Below are 20,239 nucleotides of genomic sequence, written 5' to 3'. Positions count from 1 at the left end.
GGGGCAAGGTTTCCCTGTCTCTTGCAGTGAGTCAGTGGCAGAAAAAGATGAGAACTTGTCACCAGGTGCAAACCCCAAATCTTGCCACTGGCCCAGGCGACCTCTCCATGGCTCTGAGGTTGGTTTTCTGGCTTTCTTAGCTGGAGACATTTGCTGGTCAGTTTCCCTGCAGTTTCTTAGTGTATCTGGTAGTCAGATTCTCCCTCCTATTCCTGGCACAGAGGCCCCAGCAGCTCCCTTAAGGCAGCCCAAAAGCAGTCCCAAGAGAGCAGTGGCATAGGTCCTTGGCTGGGACGGGGACCCCTGTCTCTGCTTCCGTAGCTAATGGACAGCATCCCATGAACCCTTGTGATGAAGGAAGGTGTGAAAATAACTAAGAAAAGCAGACTTGACACCTCTCACAAAGAAATAAATACGTTTCTAAATGTCAAATAAACATAGGTACTTATGGAAGGCAGGACCCACCAAAGATGGAGGTCCGTATCACACTGCTTTCGGTGATGGATAGCGATGGTGAATAAATATTGTCACATAAAAAAGGCCAGGTTTGTATTCAAGCACACCAGGGCCACTCCTGTGTCAGTTTCCGTCATATTAGAGAAGATGAGCTCCCCGAAAACAAGGGCTGGGAGGCTTATAAATTCCATCCTGGGAAGTGCCAAAGGAATGTAATGAGGGGTTGTCAGAGAAATTAAAATATACGAAGAACTTGGGGTGGCCACCAAAATAAAATCTCTCCCACCAAAGACAGCATGAACATTCTTGTAGTTAAAGGAAAGAAAGTTCAACAAGCAACTCAGAATGACAGCATCCCTTCAAGTGAAGACTTTAGAGAAAGCTGCAAACAGAAATGGCAAAAAACCAGGACAATAAACACGTAGAAGCAGGCATTAGGGCTGTTCGGCAGAGCCCAAAGGGCAGAGGCAGCTTTAGCTGTGGGAGCAAAGAATCCCTACAGGAGTCAGACCCACAGGGCCGAGCCAAGATCAGATCACTCACACTCACTCACACACACACACATACGGCCAAGCCCAATATCACACATACACACACACACCCCTATCTGCAGCATTGGGGCATTTGGGAAAGACACAAAATTAGTTTAGATGGTAAAACATTTATCCTGTAGAGGCAACATGAGATTTTTTTTTTCTGCAGTTCTTTTAATTAAAAGTGAGCTCATAAATCAAAGCCCCTGTTTCCAGGCTGCAGGAGGTAGGAGGAGGAAACCTAAGCCTTGTAGAACTGAGCTTTCCCCATCTGTCCTTTCTCTCACCCAGGTTATTCACCTCAATTACAGCTTCACACATGTTATAGGGATTCAGTGAGTAGCCCAGGGTGGCTCTGATGAATTACATCTCACCTTCTTCACTGGGGTCTCTGAAGTTCTTTCGAAGAGATATTGAATACATGGGCGCGTGCGCGTGCGCGTGCGCGCGCGCGCGCGCGCGCACACACACACACACACACACACACACACACACACACACACACATCTCACGAGAACTGGTTAGTACATCTATTTGGAGCATTTGCTGTTTCCCCTTCAGAGCCTCATCTATGGAAACCTTCCACCCTCTGCATTTCTACCTTGCCTGGGCACACATGGCTATCTGGATCTGTGAGTCTGAAGACCCTTCTTGAAAGTTTTCCTAAACACAGAAGGTCTTAGGGATCTTCACCATCTTCTTAATTTGTTTTAGTTTTTTCCTCCTGGGTGAATCAAAGAATGCTCTACAGATGTGAAGTCTCAGTAACTTCGGTTCATTCATAAGAGAGATGGCAAGAGGGTGCCTACATTACTAGGCTCATTACTCCAAAGGTGACATGCATGTGGATAAAGAGTTTGTCCCAAATCAGAAGTGCAGCCAGCAACAAAATTAAGATCTCCTGGATGTTGGTATCAAGATTTTAAGCCACATCCAGCTCCCTTACTGGCTCTTAACAGTTTAGAGGCACAGATGGCCTCAGACATAGACCAGGGCAGACACCAGCGCATAAGAATTGCACAGGTACCTAGGAGCAGGCATGGGAGGCAGCAGGGTGGCCCTCAGTGGCTCCCGTGGCCCCTCCCAGCCCTCCTTGGGCTTGAGAGAATGGTTCCTGTGACCACTGGAGGAAGCACATTGGTTTCCCATTTTCAAGCTGCCCCCCAGCTCCAAGCATCTTAAAGCTCTTTATGTGCCTGCACTCACATGGCTTCACAGTTTTAGGAGGAAATCAGGACAAAGAAACGGCACCCTCTCTAAGAGAGAAAATGTTAGAGATAGAGATGAACCTCATTTCAGCTTCTTGCCCAGTATCTACCCGTGATGCCGGGGACCACTCTGTCACTGCATCCCCTAATCCCACTGCTTCCTTCTGCCCCTGCCCCCGCACAGAACAAGAATCCAGACAAAAGCACAGGTCAAGGGAGAAATAAAGGTCCCCCTTCCTCTGACCCAAGTCCCTCAGAAACAATCAGATTTAAGGCAGAGAGATTAAATTATCACTAAGCTAATTATGGGACTCACACTTAGGCTGGCTGCAGGGAAGGGAGGTCAGCAAGCAAGAGGCATTAACATGAAAATTGAAGGCAGATGCAAGGAGCACTTAAAAAAGCAAATGGGAGACTGATTCCCCCCACACCCAGAGGAGAAAGAAGCCACTCTGGTGGTTGAGGCGCTGTCCATCTGGGCAATGGTCAGGGCGTTTGACAGCTAAATAGCTCCACTCTGTCATCATCCTGAAGCCAAAGTGAGCGAATCAGAGGTAAACTTATTAGATGGCGTGCTGCTGATCTCCCAGAGAGAACATGAGGGAGGTGGACGCTCCATCCAAGAGGGCAGAGCCCAGTGGGAGCAGCCCCAGGCTTGGGTGCAGAAAACGCTCTGCCAGTTCCTATGTGTGCACATGTGGGTGCCTCCCTGTACATGGGTAAACACAGCTGTGTGTGTCAGCTGGGTATATGTGCATGTTTATGACTATGGAGGTGTGTATGGAGAGGGATACACAGTCATGCATGTGTGAGTATATCTTATCTACCTGAATATAGAAGGTGGAGAGCTTAGATAGAGTCAAAGTGCCCCTCCTCACATAAGAGCAACCGGGCAACTCCTTATGAGCTTTCTGAGATTGTCAAGGCCCCCGCAATTGCTGTCACCAGCTCAGCCATGAAAATACATATTATGATACCCAGTTACAGATGACTGATGCTTCCCCAGGCATCATCAATACTATGCAAGTTTAAGACATGTTGGCCAAAAACTTGGCAGTCTACAAAATGACTTCGAGAGATAAAAATCAATGTTTTTCGTCAATGCAATCTGCAGATGGCTTCCTCCACTCAGGATTCTGACCCTGAAAGTCTCTTGCCTTTTCCAGAGAGTAGCAGGCTGACAAGGAACCCTAACAAGGAGATGTACAAGCTTGTTTTGAGTCAGTAGCCAGCTTTGGGTTCCTTGTCCTGATAAATGGAATTAATGGACAATATCCTGCCTGTATCCAGAGTGAATTTTGGAACCCATGGTTGGCAAAGTGGGTTCAGAGGGAAAGTGGGGGAATCTTTGAAGCTTAAATTACTTAGGGAAAATTAATTTGGAAACTTTATTTAATTATAGGTAAAAGAAATGCTTCCATAAATTTGGGTAATTTAATTATCCAAGAGACATCTGCTGAGCACAATCTAATCATTGTATTTAAGTAGAAAAGTGCCCTCACTCTTAACAAAACTAAATCTGGGGAGATACAAACATTCAGCACCTGACTAATGAAAGAAAAAATGATAATTTCAGTTTCAGTTTTAGGAGGAGAAAAGTAAATTACAGGAAAATCATCTAAGGGAGGATTTACTATTTAAAAAATATTCCACACTATATTTGGGGTTGATGATATAAAATCAGCCATATCCTATGTTTTGTTTTGTTTTGCACGTCTTCTCTAATAGTAAGCAAAGAAGAGATCACAAGCTCTTTAAGTCAAGAAGCACCTAGCGCATTATTAATGACCAAGAAGATAGTTCTTGACTAAATGTTGATGTTCACAAAAATAATCCTTATGATAAACTGTACGGACAGAATTATCCACAAAATATTCATTGCCTTTCTCTCCCACCATATGTACACACCAGCCCCCTTCCCAGACTCAAGGCAGCGTTATATTTTTCATACCATTCACTTTGGCTGGGCCAATAAAATGGGAGTGGCAATAACATGGGCCACCACCAAGCAGTAGCTTTAACAACTATGGCAAGGTTCTGCCATCTCTCTTTTCCTTTGGCCATGAGATCAACATGTTCCAGACAGGGGCTGCCCTTCTAAGTCTCCCAGATAAATAACATGGAGCAGGTCTGCTGCCAGGTCAGGGTGCAAGTGAACATGAGTTGAAAATAGCCTTCATTGTTGTTGTAAGCCACTTAAACCTGGGGGTCATTTGTTACTGCAGCATAACGCAGTCTAAGCTAGCTAACACACACACACATGTACACAGGCACTGGAAGACCATAAGCCCCAGTGGTCCATCTTCAAATACGCTTTTTATTCAGCCCTTGTTACCTTCAGGGCAGTACTGTGAAGGCACCTGCAGTTTAATTGGGACAAGGTGTAAACACACTGGGGAAATAGATCCAACTGTATCAATGAACTGTATTTTCTATGCGAAGAAAATGAACAAATTCCTTTCAGAAAACCATATCAGCTACAATGTTCAAAGCTTCTATTGCCTGTAATTCTGGGATAATCAGAAAGTGACTAAATTAAAGCTCAACTTTATAAAACGGACACATTATGAGGCTATTAATTTTAGAAAAGAATTCTCCATTTTAGAAAGAGATTCATTAGTTTCCTACGATGAATCCACATTTCCTACTCCAAATAAGATAAAGAAGCCCACAGCCTGGCTGAGGCAGGGAAGCCATCAGTACTACCAGCATCTCTCTGGCCATGGCCCTGCCTAGGTTATGGTGACTCTAGGGTCCCCAGCTGCCACACTAGCTCTACTTAAGGTCAGCAGTGTACAAAACACTGGCCCACCTAGGGCATAAGCCAACACTGCCTAACTCAATCTCCCTGGATCTAAGAAAGACTCATTCTCCCATTTTAAAATTATTATCATACTTTAAATTGAGGTACATGTGCAGAACATGCAGGTTACACGTGCATAAGTATACATGGGCCATGGTGGTTTGCTGCATCCATCACCCCATCATCTACATTAGGTATTTCTCCTAATGCTATCCCTCCCAATCCCCCCACCCCCTGCTATCCCACCCCTAGCCTCCCCAACCCCTGACAGGCCCCAGAGTGTGATGTTCCCCTCCCTTTGTCCATGTGTTCTCATTGTTCAACATACACTTATGAGTGAGAACATGTGGTGTTTGGCTTTCTGTTCTTCTGTCAGTTTGCTGAGAATGATGGTTTCCAGCTTCATTCATGTCCCTGCAAAGGACATGAACTCATCCTTTTTATGGCTACATAGTATTCCATGGTGTGTATGTGCCACATTTTCTTTATCCAGTCTATCATTGATGGGCATTTGGGTTGGTTCCAAGTCTTTACTATTGTCTCTAAGTGAGTTTTAAGATGTAGTTTTTTCTCCCAAGTCTGATATGTCTGGGGAAAAGGCCTGGAACAACTTTGATCATAAAGATTGAATTAAATAAAATATTCTAGGTATGTTAGACTGATGCATTTAAAATATGGTTACAATTACATGCAACTTAAAAAAAATGTTTACCCATCACAGGAGATACCTGTAGTACAGGAATCCTGTTTCAGACCAAAAAAATCATGGATAAGTGTTATGCTCTGTGGGGGAAGGAAGAACAAAATGGACAGAGCTGAATTATCACTGGAGGAAATGTTGGTCAGTTGCAAAAAGACCAGGTAAAGAATGTATTGATTTATAGATTTTTAAAGGTACACTGAAGATATCTAATCATTTTCATTATTATAAACAAACCACAATGTATATAAGACACCCATATGAGATCTTAGGTACAATCCTGCCTGGAGACCAAAATGGCTATTTGCATCTGAGACCCCCAAGGGAATACCTGGAACAAAGTAGGATTTGGTTTAAATTTGGGATGCAATGATGAGAGCAGGTCATCAGGTGGCTTCAACATCATTCTGGCCTCTCAGGTCCAACAATACCTGGGAACATTCAAATGTAGCCACCTCCAGCCCCAGAATACTCATATCTTGGTGGGAAGGTAAAGGTGGTTAAGCAGTAAGACAATTCATCTCTTTCCTTCCAACCTCCTTACCACCAAAGCCTCAGAAGCCTTCTCCAGGAGGGGCAAAACTTTCTGAAGACGGCTCGCAAAGGTCCCATGGCAAGACATGGTAGTTTACACCTGTAATCTCAGCATTTTGGTAGGCCAAGATGGGAGGATTGCTTGAGGACAAGAGTTTAAGACCAGCCTGGGCAACATAGCAAGACCCCATCTCTACAAAAAAAAAAAAAAAAAAAGCCTTAAAAATCAGCAGAGCATGGTGGCACATACCAGTAGTCTCTTCTACTTGGGAGGCTGAGACAGGCGGGTCGCTTAGCCCAGAAGTTTGAGGCGGTAACGAGGTAGGATAGTACCACTGCACCCCAGCCTGCGTGACAGAGCAGGACCCTATCTCTCTGAAAACAAAAAATAGTTCCCAAATGAAAAACTGGGACTGGGACTAGGTGAGGCACTGGGAACATCAGAGGGCAGACCCAAGGAAGAGAGAGCCGGTGGGGTGGGGTAAAACCCCAAACTAACAGCCACTTCTCACAGATGCAACCCTTGGAGAGCCTTTCCTAAAGGGACTCATAAAGGAAACCCAGTAAGCCAACAAAATAGAGCAGTGTCCCCAGGCGGCTGTGCCATAACACAGGACGTGGGGAATACGGTCTTTCAGTGCACCTTAATGAGCCTGAGACCCTGAACTGAGCAAGGGAGAGAATGCTACCTGGCAGTGGGTGTCCAGGGGTGGTTTTGGGGGAAAGAAGATTGCTCTTTGTAGATGTGTTGCATTATTTTATTTTATTAATATATATATTTTTGAGACAGGGTCTCGCTCTGTTGCCCAGACTGGAGTGCAATGGTGCCATCTCGACTCACTGCAACCTCCACCTCCTGGGTTCAAGCAATTCTCCTCCCTCAGCCTCCAGAGTAACTGGGACTACAGGCATGCACCAGCATGCCCAGCTACTTCTTTTTTTTTTTTTTTTTTGGATTTTTAGTAGAGATGGGGTTTTGGCATGTTACCCAGGCTGGGCTGGAACCCCTGGCCTCAAGTGATCTGCCCATCTCAACCTCCCAAAGTGCTGGGGTTACAGGCATGAGCCATTGCACCTGGCCCCTTTGCATTTTTTTAAAAGGAGATTTGACTATATAAAGAACTATTGCACTTCTGAAGGGCAGTCTCCCTCACCTCCCATCCAATCATACTCTTGCCCCAAGTCCCCATATCTATAAAGAAGTAGCAAAGCCAGCACCGCCTCGGGCCTTCCTAACCCCACATCGTCCTGAGCAAATGAACTGGTCAAGATAACATTTGCGGGCACATCTTCACTAAGTTAAAAGCACAATACTACAGAGCGACAGGAAGGAACGGCAAGAGTGGAGAGGGTGAACGTGAGGAAGGCAGGCCAAGGATTGGGAGAAGAGCCAAGGAGCTTGGGTTTGGGGCTGGACACTTAGAAGGAAAAAGTGGGCTGGATGTGCTGGTGGCGACAGGTGCTCCCGGTGACCGGGAGTCACAAGGAGACTGGCTAATTAGGCCCTCCGCTCCAGAGCACTTGCAAAGCAATCATGGCCCGTGACTAGGGAGAAGCTGCCATCCTCCAAATGGGTCAAGACAGGGACCCTGAATACGTCGTCACAGGAAAAATCACCCAGATCCACAGCACACAGTCCCTTAGGTTCTAGGATGGCCAAGTGCAGTGAGAAACCAAGACAAAGATAAGCCCAGTCTGTCCCAGGCAGCAGGCCAGGGGTAAATGCAATAGCACAGCTCGGCTGCCTCCCGGAAAGCCTCCTGCCCTCCCTGTGGCCGCCTCCCACTTGGCTGTGGGATCTGAGCTCTGGCATAATTAGTCCTGGAGAAGAAAATTGCCCGTGGAGGCAGGTTGGTGATGTGAGAGCAGCCACAGAGGTGGGAGGCCCATTATTTTTCAAGTGGGAGCCTCTTCCTTGGTATTTAAATTTAGCCAGGGCTCTTGAGGACTGAAAACATCAAGGCCTGGGCAGGCGGGCAGCTGAGGCTGAAGGGCTGAGTCGGGGACCTGAGTCCTCGGCATGTTGGGGCCACTTCCACGCGGGCAGAGCTACAGGTAAGGGGCTGCAGAAGGGTGGATGAGACAAGTCCAGTTTTGCTTTCCTTGGTGACGAGGGTGAGAGGATTGGGGCTGCTTTAGGAAGCTGAATCTGCCATCTAGGATCCATCCAAACTGCTTTTCCCATCATAACCCGGGAAGATGGATTAAAGAGGGGAAAATCAGTTTCAGCCACCCTAGCATGGATGTCGGGACCTGAGCCAGGGCAGGGGTGGAGAGAATGAAAGGAGGGTTCTGACCAACAGGCTCCACGGTAGGTACAGGAGGCCTGGCCACCACCTCCTCCCTCCATTGGGGAGGTGACCTACCCTACAGCTCAGGGGCCAGGCCTTAGGTGGAGTCCATGATGTTACTCTATACATGTCCCAGGACAACCTCAGATTAGACTGTGTGACCTCTGGGGAGTTACCCAACCCCTGGGTAAAATGGAAGGCGTAACATTTACCTCAAAAGAATACACTGAGGATTGCATACGACAATCAATGTAAGTAACATGCATAAAACATCTAGAACAATCCTGGTGCCTACATGGTGTTCAAAGCTCAGTAGTTCCTTCTGCATCGCCTCTTTTCTGCCAGCCCCAAAGTCCAAGAAAACGACCCCTTCCTAAAATGCTGGGTGCCTGCCAACAGAGGCCAAAGGCAGAAGGCATGGATTCTCCATGGCCACACAGAGTTCTTGGCAGCTACTCATTCAAAACCTAAGTGTCTCTTGTCCATCATTGAGCCCCTCCCTCTCCCTAGATGAACGGAGCACCTGGGACTGCCTGCTGAGTCCCAGGCCTCCTTGTTGAGGAATGTTCCTCGCCCCTGGTCCTATGGGTGTGGCAGCTGCTTCACAGCCTGCTGCTCATCCTCCGGATTCTCTACTGTGTTTGCACAATCAAAGCTGCAAGCCCAAAGACAGGATTCAGGGCCTGGGCCACTGGTGTTTCTGAGGAAGGCTGTGCCCTTTCCCATACTACTAAAAGTGAACTTGAAGTTTGAAAGTATGGCTTCGAGTCCCCTCCATGGCTAAGAAGCAAAGCCCTCGTGTAGAAGGCAGCCTCCACCATGGCCCCCAGTGATCCCCACCTCTGGGTATTCATGACCTACAGAGCCCCTTCCTGAAATGTGAGCTGGACCTGGTGGTGGCTTCTAAGACAGAATACAGCAAAGGGGATGGGGCGTCACTTCTGAAACCAGGTTTCAGAAAGACGATGGCTTGCACCTTGCTCCACCTCTTTCTTGCCCCCTCTCTCAGACGTCTTGTGTGTTGTTGTGTAGGTGGCCTCATGAGGGAGTCCATGTGGCAATGCAGGGATCTCTTAAGTGAGGACCTGAGGCTAGCCGACAAACCCGGGAGTGACATTGGAGGTGGACTCTTCCCCTTTCTGGTCCTGAGCCGTGGGATGACTGCAGCCCTAGCCAACCCCTTGACCCTAAGCCAGAGGATCCAGCTGAGCTGTGCCCAGATTCCAGACCCACAGAAACCGTACGTATGATGATAAACGCTGTTCAAAGCCTCTATGTTCTGAAGTAGTTTATCACATGGCAATTGATAACTAATATACCTGTGTCCCCTGGGCCAGGAGAGAAGGCATGGCGTACATGTGGGAGACTTGAGAGACCACCTTTAAAAAGTCACCATGGATACTTCTATGAGAAGCCAGAACTGCTAGGAAAAGTAGCACCATGACATCACCAAGAAGCAAGCCCAGTGGACAGCTTCCCAGGAAGTTCCCTAAGAACAAGTATGGACTCTCAGCAGACCCGCAATCAGAACATCAACTGGTGGGCTGTGAGTCCTTCCAACTGCTACTACCTTCCCCATCAAAGCGGCTGAGGAAGTCATAGCAATTGCTGATAACAAAGACCTCCCCTGGCTCTGCTCTCTCTAGGAGTCTTCACTGGTATTGACCCCAAGATTCTATTCTCCCATCCAGAGTCTAGCAGGTGTGAGCCCAGCAGTAAAAGGGCTACGTACGGTCGGGGGCTCACTCCCTCTTCCTCTGCACATCATGTCTTTCATCCTTGCCATCTTTGTTGTCTTGGTTACATGGCCAGACTCCTGATATGCTGCTAGTTTTCATTTTAATGATATGTTCTTGTAAAGCACAATATTTTACTTCAACTGCATGTGTCACTGGATAAATTCCTCCAGTGTGTCTGACATGTGTGTATCAGCTGACTGAATGCACGCTATGATTTGGGGTGTTTCTGCAGCACTTTCTTCAATTTTAATGTTTTGCATTTTGATTTATGATCAGGACCTTTCTATACCAATGTGTGTACATATACACACACGATTCACAAAAGTGGCACATGTATCAATAAATCTTGCATTGGCAAAGCTCATTTAAGACGATCTCTTTAAATCATGCTCACTAGCAATGATCACTTGGAAAACAGAATGACAGGTGTTCATGAGAAACTCTTTGCTGGGATCTCAATGCGTGTTTCAGGAGGAAGCCAGGAGGAGAATGCAACAATGCCTAGCTACTGGCTGCAGTAGAAACTTCACGATGAGAACACCTCCCTGGGCTTGTTCAAGTCAGCGTGGAGGGACCACTCGAGTTCCCCCAGGGACATGCAGGGAAGGTGGGTGGGCCACAGGGCAGAATAGTGAGAAATGGAAAAAGATAAGAAAAGAGGGCCCATGCGGCTACACTTAACATCAAAAGGATGATTGAGTGAGGACTTAACAGTGTGCAAGAATATAAAATATGTCCAAGAGGACATCAACCAGCTTAGGTGCTCTTCTAATCAACTGAGTACAACTTGGGGAAAAAGCTTAAAACACAGCAGAAGAGATTGAAACGAGGTGGGAGGAAGGCCCATGAGAAGCGGATGCATTGGCCTGAGGCAAGATCAGTCGGACAGGCCAGTCTTAGGACTCCCAGGCTGGAAGGACTAACGGCAGAATATCCTGTCTGGTTCACCGTGAAATCAGAGGAGGGAGGTCGGCACTGCGGGTCATCTGTGCGATCTTCTGCCTGGAGCCCTTCAGCCTCAGCCTCCCCTTCACACGCCCACAGGGTTAGGTCTATGGAGGCTTAATATGTGCAAAACCAGGGATGAAAAATGCAGAAACAGTGTAGCAAATAGATGGTCTTTTCCCTTCATGGAAATCGGTCAGCCCTGATGCATCTGCATTTCTTTCCCTTTCTGCTTGTGATCAATCACACGTGAACCCATGGCAGCTTGGGCTGGAGAAATGTATAGCACATCACAACGACCTGACCACACTCTGCATCAGATGCATATCCCTCTGCCCTAACCACAGGTTATGAGTCTATTTGGCGTCCCAACATTGTATCTCCATTTGATTTCCTAACACTTCCATCCATCTGCGGGCTTTCTGTGCGTGAATATTTATTTTTAGTTAAAGTGGATTCAAATTTCCAGAGTAATTTTAGGAAGAATTCCCAGACACATTTAGGAAGTAGCAAAGCAGCGGCTGGACTCTCTGATCTGGTATCGCTTTGTGACTCCAGCACTGAAGACACACACATAGCATCTGTTCCTGAGAAGCAATGTTCACCCCGGGTGGGTCTCCCTCCACTCCACTCCTGGCTGATTCCCCCTTGTGGACCCGTGCTGAGGGTCTAGGGAACACAAGCAAATTAATTTTAAAACAGGCCAGAGAAAAAAATTTTAGGAAGGTTAAATTAATCTGCATGACAATTCCCAGGAAGAATGATTTTTGTTCTGTCTACTCCCATTGCCTCTCCAAGGGGACACGCACCCAATTCCTATCCAGAGAGGCTGGTACAGATCAGTCCGTGCACAGACACATGGATGCACATCCTACAACAGGCTAACAGCAGGGCCAGCCAGAGTGTCGCTTAACCAACATCCACACAGCGCTCCACCCCCTTAGGTGTGAACAGTTTAACCTAGCCAAAACATCCAGGGAAGATGCAATCACCAGCGAGAGGAGCAATCACACCTCAGGTGGAAGTTTATGATGTTTTGGTTCACAATGAACATCAGTCTTTCCCACTAATGTCAGGCAGTAATTCACCGCTGAACAGCAGCCACAGAAATGATCACTTGGTGAAAGGAAAGCAAGAGGCAGAGAAAGAGAGAGGGGGTAAAGATTCCGGCAGAAATATTCAGGCAAAGAAATCTTGTCCTTCCGAGACAACACTGACCTGATTGTCCCAACTCGAGTCAAAGGTTTCGGTTTGCTTGGCCCCAAAGCCAGTCGAGATGGCATTTGCCTTAAGATTTTTACCTATAGTGAAAATTTTAACAGTCTGTGGGTTATTGCTAAGTCCCTAGACACCTGCTCGTGACTGTAGCATTTATAGGCCACATTTCTTAACACACGTACCTTTAAGGCTCGCCACAGGAAGAGTCTGCCCATACCATCTACAACACACACAACAGAAAACATCAAAGACATCTAAATTGGTACTCTCCTCACTTCCTTTCTCCTTCCTCATGTGATGTGTGCATTAAAGGAGTGAAATTATGGTCGTCAAAGACAAGGTTGCAAATGATTGGGACTCACGCCTTTCATACAAAATAAAAAGTCAGTAATTTTGAGGCCAGCCCACAGATAGCTCAGTCTAGCTCCTGGGCCCCTGAAAATCACAGCAAATGCTCCTACTCTCAGCATCCCCCTCAAACCCCCTCCTGCCCACCCACCCCTATTTCCAGTCTCTCATTATACTGTAACGAGCTCTGGAAGGCCCTTGATACACACAGGAGATTATTATGGGGCTCGGAGAAACCAGCTCTGTAATTATGGCTACAGTATGAGTTCCATTATTCTCACGCCCTGGCCTCTGTCGTTTGCAAAACTTCCAGCAAAATCCTCCTGCAGCTCCATGACTTGTCTTGGCTGGGCCTCTGCCCAAAAGGCGACTGTGGTCTTGATAACCTCTGGGAAAAGCGAGTTGGAGTTATTACAAGGAAAGGGGAGTGGTACTTAGCAAGTGAGCAGGGGTGGGGAATTCTATTGTTCAGAAATAAATAAATAAACGGGCTACTGTAGCTTTTTATTATTTCAAACAACAGACTCCGAGGTCCAACCTTCCTTTCCCAACTCAGACTGTCCCCTGGGCCAGCTGTGCTGAGTCTGCAGGCGCGGGAGCCAGGCCTGAGCAAAACCATTAAAAGGCTGCCACTCGGAGCCTACAGAGCAGAAAGTTTGGCCGCCCCAGTGGCCCGGCTTTCCCCAGGAGGACCGAAGGCTCATTCCCCCCACCTGACCCTGGCGCTCTTACCTTTCAAATGTTTCTGCCTCACCAGCCCCACCGCTGCTCTGGAAATTAGATAGAATGCCCCAGATGGCTGAAACAGAACTGTTCCTCTATCAACCCACCAAAGTGAAAGATGGGAATGCCTGCCGTTGATGAAGCCCCAGCCTCTTGGTGGGGTGTTGCTGTGTCGCCTGTCACTGCCTGCCTGATCGACTGCTGGGCTCTGTCCTCACCTGCCTCAGGAAGGTTGGCTCTGAGCGCCTTGCTGGCCCAGGCTCCTGGGGGTGTCCTCATCCCAAACTCACAGTGCTGCGTTTGACCTCCCTGTCAGGGAACAGATTTAAACAGGCTTCCACAGGCGAGAGAGCACCAGCCACCAAATGCCTCAACCCACCCTTGGACCAACAGCACAAAAATGCCAGTTGACTATCTTGGGTTCACAATACAGCCATAGTCAGGAAACACCTTTCTTTTTCCAAGAGAAAACAACTGTCTGTTTTGTTATGTGCACCGAACTCTCAATGTTCATTTCATTGATAACATTCACTGCCCAACCAGCTCAGACAATGACAAATTTAAAAATATATATATTTATCCGGGGTCTACTCCATCCTGCCAGTTAGCAAATCGTCCTCTGGCAGCTGATAGGAAATTCAGTGGGTAGGACTATTTTAGGGCAGGGCAGGAATATACTTCTCCATTGCACTGAGATTGAGCTTACTGGAGAAAAGTCAGCAAGCCCCCGCCATACTGCCTTGCTGACTTATTTGCTCCCAATAGTGCTCATTCACCCACGGCAGCAGGCGAAGCAGGTCTCAGTGCATGAATTGTACATAGCGATGCCTCTGGTATTTAGAATTCACTTTTCCAGCAGACCAATCTCACCACATCCTAGTGAATAGCTGAGCTACCTGAGGTCCCTCCCCAAAAGCATGTGGACTGACACTTGTCAGACACAGTTTCAGTGAGTTTGGCTATCTGGTTTCCTAGCCCACCAAAGCTGGAAGCCACAGAATGAGGGAGGAGGAAAGGTGCTGAAGTCAACCAGGATTCCTGGCAGCAAACAGAAGCGATGAGTCGCCAAGTGCATGAGAGAAGACCCGGGAAGGCGCAACAATCAGACACAGCAGGTGTGTGGGGACAAGCCCACACCTCACAGTGTCTTCCCCGGGCATGCAAAAACTCAGTCCAATATGTGAGCAAAAATCACAAGGAGTTTGAGGCAGCAAAAAAAATTCCATCATGTTTACTGTCTTCTTCACTGAAAGGAAGTGTGAAATAGAACTCTTTGCAGAGAATGATGAAATACAGTTCTTAAAGATGTATACACAATGGTTTTGCTATTTTTTAGTTGCAACACTGAAGGCGGTACACTCAAATTAGGTGGTTACTTCCTCCTGGGCAGGACTGGCTGCGTGGCACATTGTGGACACCAGTCTTGCAGAGCCCCATGGTGTTTGCCCAGTGCTTGCTGTTTTCTTTCCCAGTCACTTCCCATATAGTGACTCCACACACAGGTTCCCAAGTCACAAACACACACCGGGGTGCCTGCCTCTCGTCCTCCACGTGCTCCCATTCCAGACACACCACCTGTCCAGAGAGATGCCAACAGAAACGACTGCTGGCCTGTTAACCTGTAGGATGATAAAATAGGCACAGTCCCCTAAATATGCACAGAACACTTCCTCTTGACCATCCAGATCCACCAGCCAGAAATACAGCAAAGGGCGATGGAGGGATTAAGGCTCAGTTGCAATCAGGCAGGGCCTCTTTACTCAATCTACATCACACGATGTCCAGGGAACTCCAAGAAAGGCCAAAATAAAGTAAGCAAGAGCTCCACATGGGATCAGCACTATTTTCTGGGAGAGGACTGTAGTGCAATTATTGGCCAACAGAAAACAAGACCTCCTGCCTACTGTCTTAATGGGGCTTTTAACCCAATCAAGAAGGGCATGCACTGTAGGGCCAGCTCCAACTCATAGGATGAGGAACGTCAGCACAGAACACCCCTGGGTGGATGACGGCTCCCAACACAGCTGATGAGCCAAGACGGCCCAGGACACCAGAACCTGCCAGCTTCTGGAAGACGCAGGGGAAAGGTCAGGTCCCCAGATCATACCATCCGACCTCACCAGAAGCAATTTCCAAGTTCCCATTGCACCCGAGGTTTTCTCATCCCACAACTTGGCTCTGGGCCCCATTAGCAACTCTAACAGGACTGCGCCTTCCTCCATCTGTTACCTGAATGGATTCCAGATGACACAGCAGCCAGGAGGGCTGGAACAAGGGGAACGGGCATGTCCCTTCCCCCTGCCCACCTTCCCTAATTGCCCAGACCCAATAAAACCTTTGCCTTAAGGGCACAAGCCCAAATGGAACACAGTGTGCACCATTTAGAACAACCCTGCAAGGGTGGTCTGACACCTCTCATGGACACACGAGCTCTAGGGAGGAGGTAATTCCACACACTCGCCTGCAACCTCAGCACAGAAGCAGAGAAAGGACACAATGGTCATCATGACCTCAACAGCAGCGTATCTCCTTAGCTCAAACATGGATCACCTGCCCACACACCCAAGGTAGCGAAAAGACATAAGATAATATCCATCCCAGAGGGACAGTCCAAAAGGACCGCACCTCATTCCTACCTTCTTCAGCTTGCCACTTTTGGTGCCCACAAAGGCCAGAGAGTGATTCTTGTAGACATACGCGATGACAGATGTCATGCGGTCCCTGTCCTCCGTGAAGACGGGAATGCCGCGCACCATGTCGGACACTCCCAGGGGGGCATTCATGTCCAGGCCACAGAAGTTATCATCAATGGTTAAGAGCTGAAAATTTTAAAAAGAGAAAAATTAGAAGTGTATCCTAGGGAACTGGAAGCATTAGTACATAAGTATCGCTATCACAACAGAGGCGTATGTGGGCACTTGGTCAGGGAAAGGAGCAATGGGAGAAGGAAGGTTCCTGATTCAACCCAGTGTGCCACAGCAAGTGCTTCATGAGCTCCGACCTCAGGCTCCTTGTGTCTTTTGGAGCATCGTGAAGAGGAGCAGCCCTGGTCCTGCCATGCCTACACCAGCACTTCCCAAGGGCCATCCATGGAAACCCAGGTCCCCGATATGCCCTATGCAAAAGGGCTCCACAGGCTAATTTCTACGAAAACCTTCTAACACCATCTAAGAGATTCATAATGATGAGTTACGTGAAAGGTCTGAAAAGTCCTTTTAAGAAGAAATACGTTTAGCCTTATCTCAACCACTCCTAAGCATTTCGTCCACTGGACCGTTTTTGTTGTTGGTGATGGTTGGTTGTTTATTTGAGACAGGGTCTGACTCTGTCACCCAGGCTGGAGTGCAGTGATACAATAATGGCTCACTGCAGCCTTGACTTCCCAGCCTCAAGCCATCTTCCCACTTCAGCCTCCCGAGTAGCTTGGACCACAAGCACATGCCACCATGCCTGGCTAATTTTTGCAATTTTTGTAGAGACAGGGTTTCACCATGTTACCCAGGCTGGTCTGAAACCCCTGGTCTCAAGCAATCCACCAACCTCAGCCTCCCAAAGTGCTAGGATTACAGCTGTGAGCCACTGCACCCAGCCACTAAACCATTTTTGACTGAAACACCTACTAGTGTTCCTTAAAGACAATGTTCTCCAGATATGCCGTGAGATATTGACCCTGACTTGACTCCTGACTCCAGGAAGTATAATTTCAAAAGTCAGGAAGCTTCGGGGCCAGCTCCCCAACTATATCCAGTGGAATCTCTCTTTCTCATACCAGGTCATCAGGTCCCCGGCGAAACGGAAGTTCTCAGCTGGGCTCCGTGGTGCTGAGGGGTGGGGAAGACCCCGGCAGGAGCCGGTGAAAAGCCCTCGGCACTCCCCACAAGCAGCTTGGGTCTGGCACACACCCCTCTGGAGTGGATTTTCCACCGTGTGTTGGAAGGACTATGTGGTCTCAGAAGAGTTACTCTGTTTTCCTGCGCTTTTATTTTCTGCTCTATAAAGATGAAGGAAACAAATCCCTGCTTTTTGATGGGCTACCATAAAGCCTATTGCACTCGTGCCTGTAAACGTCTTTGGACTTTTCAGAGAAAGGGGTGAAATAAAATACAAGGTGTCACTTTTTTAAAGCCTTCGGCTCGGCCAAAGGAAAGGGCATCTGGAGAACAGATGCAGGCAGGCTCTCGCCAGGGAGTCTGTGAAGCCAGCCCACAGGCCTTCTCCGGGCCCCAGAGGGCTCCTCCCCTCCCTCCCAGAAGGGGTACAGGCAGGCACTGTCCCTCCAGAGAAGGCAATCTGCTGAGCATCTGAAGCCTCTCTGACCGTCTTCCTACAGGGTAAGGACAGCCAGAGTGAAAAGGGGGAGAGCATGGGCAAACCCGAGCAGGCCATGTGCAGAGCGGATATCTGCTCCAGGCCTATGATAGCCTCTGGCCTCTCTTGCGTGGCCTGCACCGTCAGCCCAGGACAAACACAGCTCTCTCCCTTTCCCTTAAAAAAAAAAAAAAAAAAAGTATTGGCCAGGCATAGTGGCTTATGCCTGTAATCCTGCCAGAGGCAGGCGGATCATCTAAGGTCAGGAGTTCGAGACCAACCCCATCTCTACTAAAACAAAACAAAACAAAAATTACAGGAGTCAAATTTACAAGGAAGCTTTCAAGATTTAGTCTGATCTTTAACATTCTTCCCTAAATAAGGAGATGGAGTAGGCAGGAGGTAGAGGACTAAAGGGAGGAGCAGAAGAGAGGAAAGACAAATCCAGGCAAAGGGGAGAAGATGCCCTGTCCCTGCTGGATGTGACCACGGCAACCTGCCAGGCCTTCCAAGGGCAGCCTGGGTGCTAGGCATCCTCGTGGCCCTTGAATGTTTCTGCTTCTGGTTCACAAGGAGTTCGCATCTCTGACTTTTTCAGGCCTAAACTATGCTGCAGGGACCTCTGCCATCACAAACTCTGTACATCACCCATTCTGGTCCATTTTCCCAGTAGATGTGGCTGAATGATTGTCCACACTACACAGGGTGGGGACACTGAGGCAGAGAGAAAGGGATTCCACATTTCACAGTTCCCCACTACCTCTGCCACAGACATAGGCCTCATTAGCCTGGGGAGGCTTCAGGCCTCTCAGCTCTCCAAATTGCATTTCTGAGTGGTCAGGGTTACTGAATACAGTTCTTCCCTTTGGCTGGGCACACACAAGCACATCAACAGCCATGTACAAAAAGAGAGTATACATTCGGCCAGTGGCATCATTCACTCACCAGAAGGTCAGGGACCTCTGTGAATCTCTTCCTCTGCAGCACCTCATGCAGCAAGGAGCCCAGGTGAGACTGGACAATGCCGGCTTTCTCCCTAAGTTTCCCCATGGCTTGGCTTCTCCCTCTGAATGGAGCCCCAAGTGATAAAGGTGGCACTGAGGCCTTTGACCAAGCGCTGTCCAGGTCTTCATGATGGCTGAGGTCCCCCAGCTGTGGCAGGAGGTGGCACATCTTTGTTTCCTCGAAGCTGGGGTGATAGGGGTGGGATTTTTAAGGTTGAAGCAATGGGAAATTCTCAGGACTTGGGTTCGAATGACAGTTCAGCTGCTCCCCAATTGCACAACTGGCTCCCACTGTTCTCCAGCCTGACTCCCCCTGGCTTTGGAGTAGGTAAGCTCACAGGAGCAAAGGCACCTGGTGAGCTGAGCAGCACTTCAATGTAAGATATTTCATGTTGATTTCTTGTGAATGGAAATCCTACCTGGAACAGGGGTAGAATGGCTGCAGGGCGTGGCCCTAGCATGCCTCTCAACCACAGCATGCACTGCAAAAACAGTATGCATTGCTGGGTCTGAGCTGAAACCACCAGGTAATTATAGTACCTGAAGCAGGAGAAGGGAGGGTCTCCCAGAGCCTATAGACCTGGGAGGTGAACATATAGGGAACAGATGCCAGGGCCGCCTGCACCCAGGAAGGGCAGGCTAATTGGTTGAAAGTCTTCAACAGGTGAGCATTGGTGTGGCTTCCTGAGCACCCTGGGAGATGGGGAAAGAGACTGTTTGCTCTGGCCCTGGCTGATCCTTCCCCTGGGTCCCATTAGCAGTGAGATTAGAGCCACAGCCAGAGAAGCCAGGTCCAGACTCTGCTGTGATCAGGAGCCCAGCTGTGCCCTAGGCCCGGGGCTGGCCTCCTGTCACTCTACAAATACACAAAATGTTTGGCCATGGTTATGATAATGCTTCTTTATTAGAGAGCAACTCCACTCTCACAAGGAAAGAAAATAAGGGCCTATTACATGGGAATTTATGTGGGACCCACTTGGACAACCCAGTGGACAGACCCAGAAGCCCAGACAGGTCCTCACTCTCTGGGTCCTTTTCTGGAAGACACTCGATCTTTTTTTCACGGGGTCAAATGTCCTCATAGACGGCACTGGGGTACAAATTAAGATGGCTGATCCACTGTGCTCCAAGGACCATGAGCTCAAGGACAGGGACCATGTTTTAGGCATCTTTGTATCCCTGGCTTAGTGCCTGGCTTATAGTAGGCTAATAATAATACATGTGTATTAAATAGATGGGTGGATGGATGGATGAATAGATGGATGGCTGGGTGGATGGATGGATGGATGAATAGATGGATGGGTGGGTGGGTGGGTGGATGGATGAATGAATAGATGGACGGGTGGGTGGATGAATGGATGGGTGGGTAGGTGGATGGATGAATAGATGGATGGCTGGGTGGGTGGGTGGATGAATAGTTGGATGGATG

The 20,239-nt window shown here is 48.2% G+C and overlaps 1 protein-coding gene across 1 annotated transcript in view; it reads right to left on the bottom strand.

Moving 5' to 3' along the window:
- PLXNA4 (plexin A4) overlaps positions 1-20,239 on the bottom strand; it is a 457,741-nt gene that overhangs the window by 356,237 nt on the left and 81,265 nt on the right. The window contains exon 3 of the mRNA XM_017532531.2: positions 16,135-16,317. Coding sequence (XP_017388020.1) covers positions 16,135-16,317 — 183 coding nt within the window. The remainder of the gene's footprint in view (positions 1-16,134; positions 16,318-20,239) is intronic.

This window comes from Cebus imitator, unplaced genomic scaffold (genome assembly GCF_001604975.1).
Source record: "Cebus imitator isolate Cc_AM_T3 unplaced genomic scaffold, Cebus_imitator-1.0 Scaffold77, whole genome shotgun sequence".
NCBI classification, from domain to species: domain Eukaryota; kingdom Metazoa; phylum Chordata; class Mammalia; order Primates; family Cebidae; genus Cebus; species Cebus imitator.
Note: the sequence above shows the minus strand (reverse complement) of the source record. Positions and strands in the feature narration are given on the sequence as shown.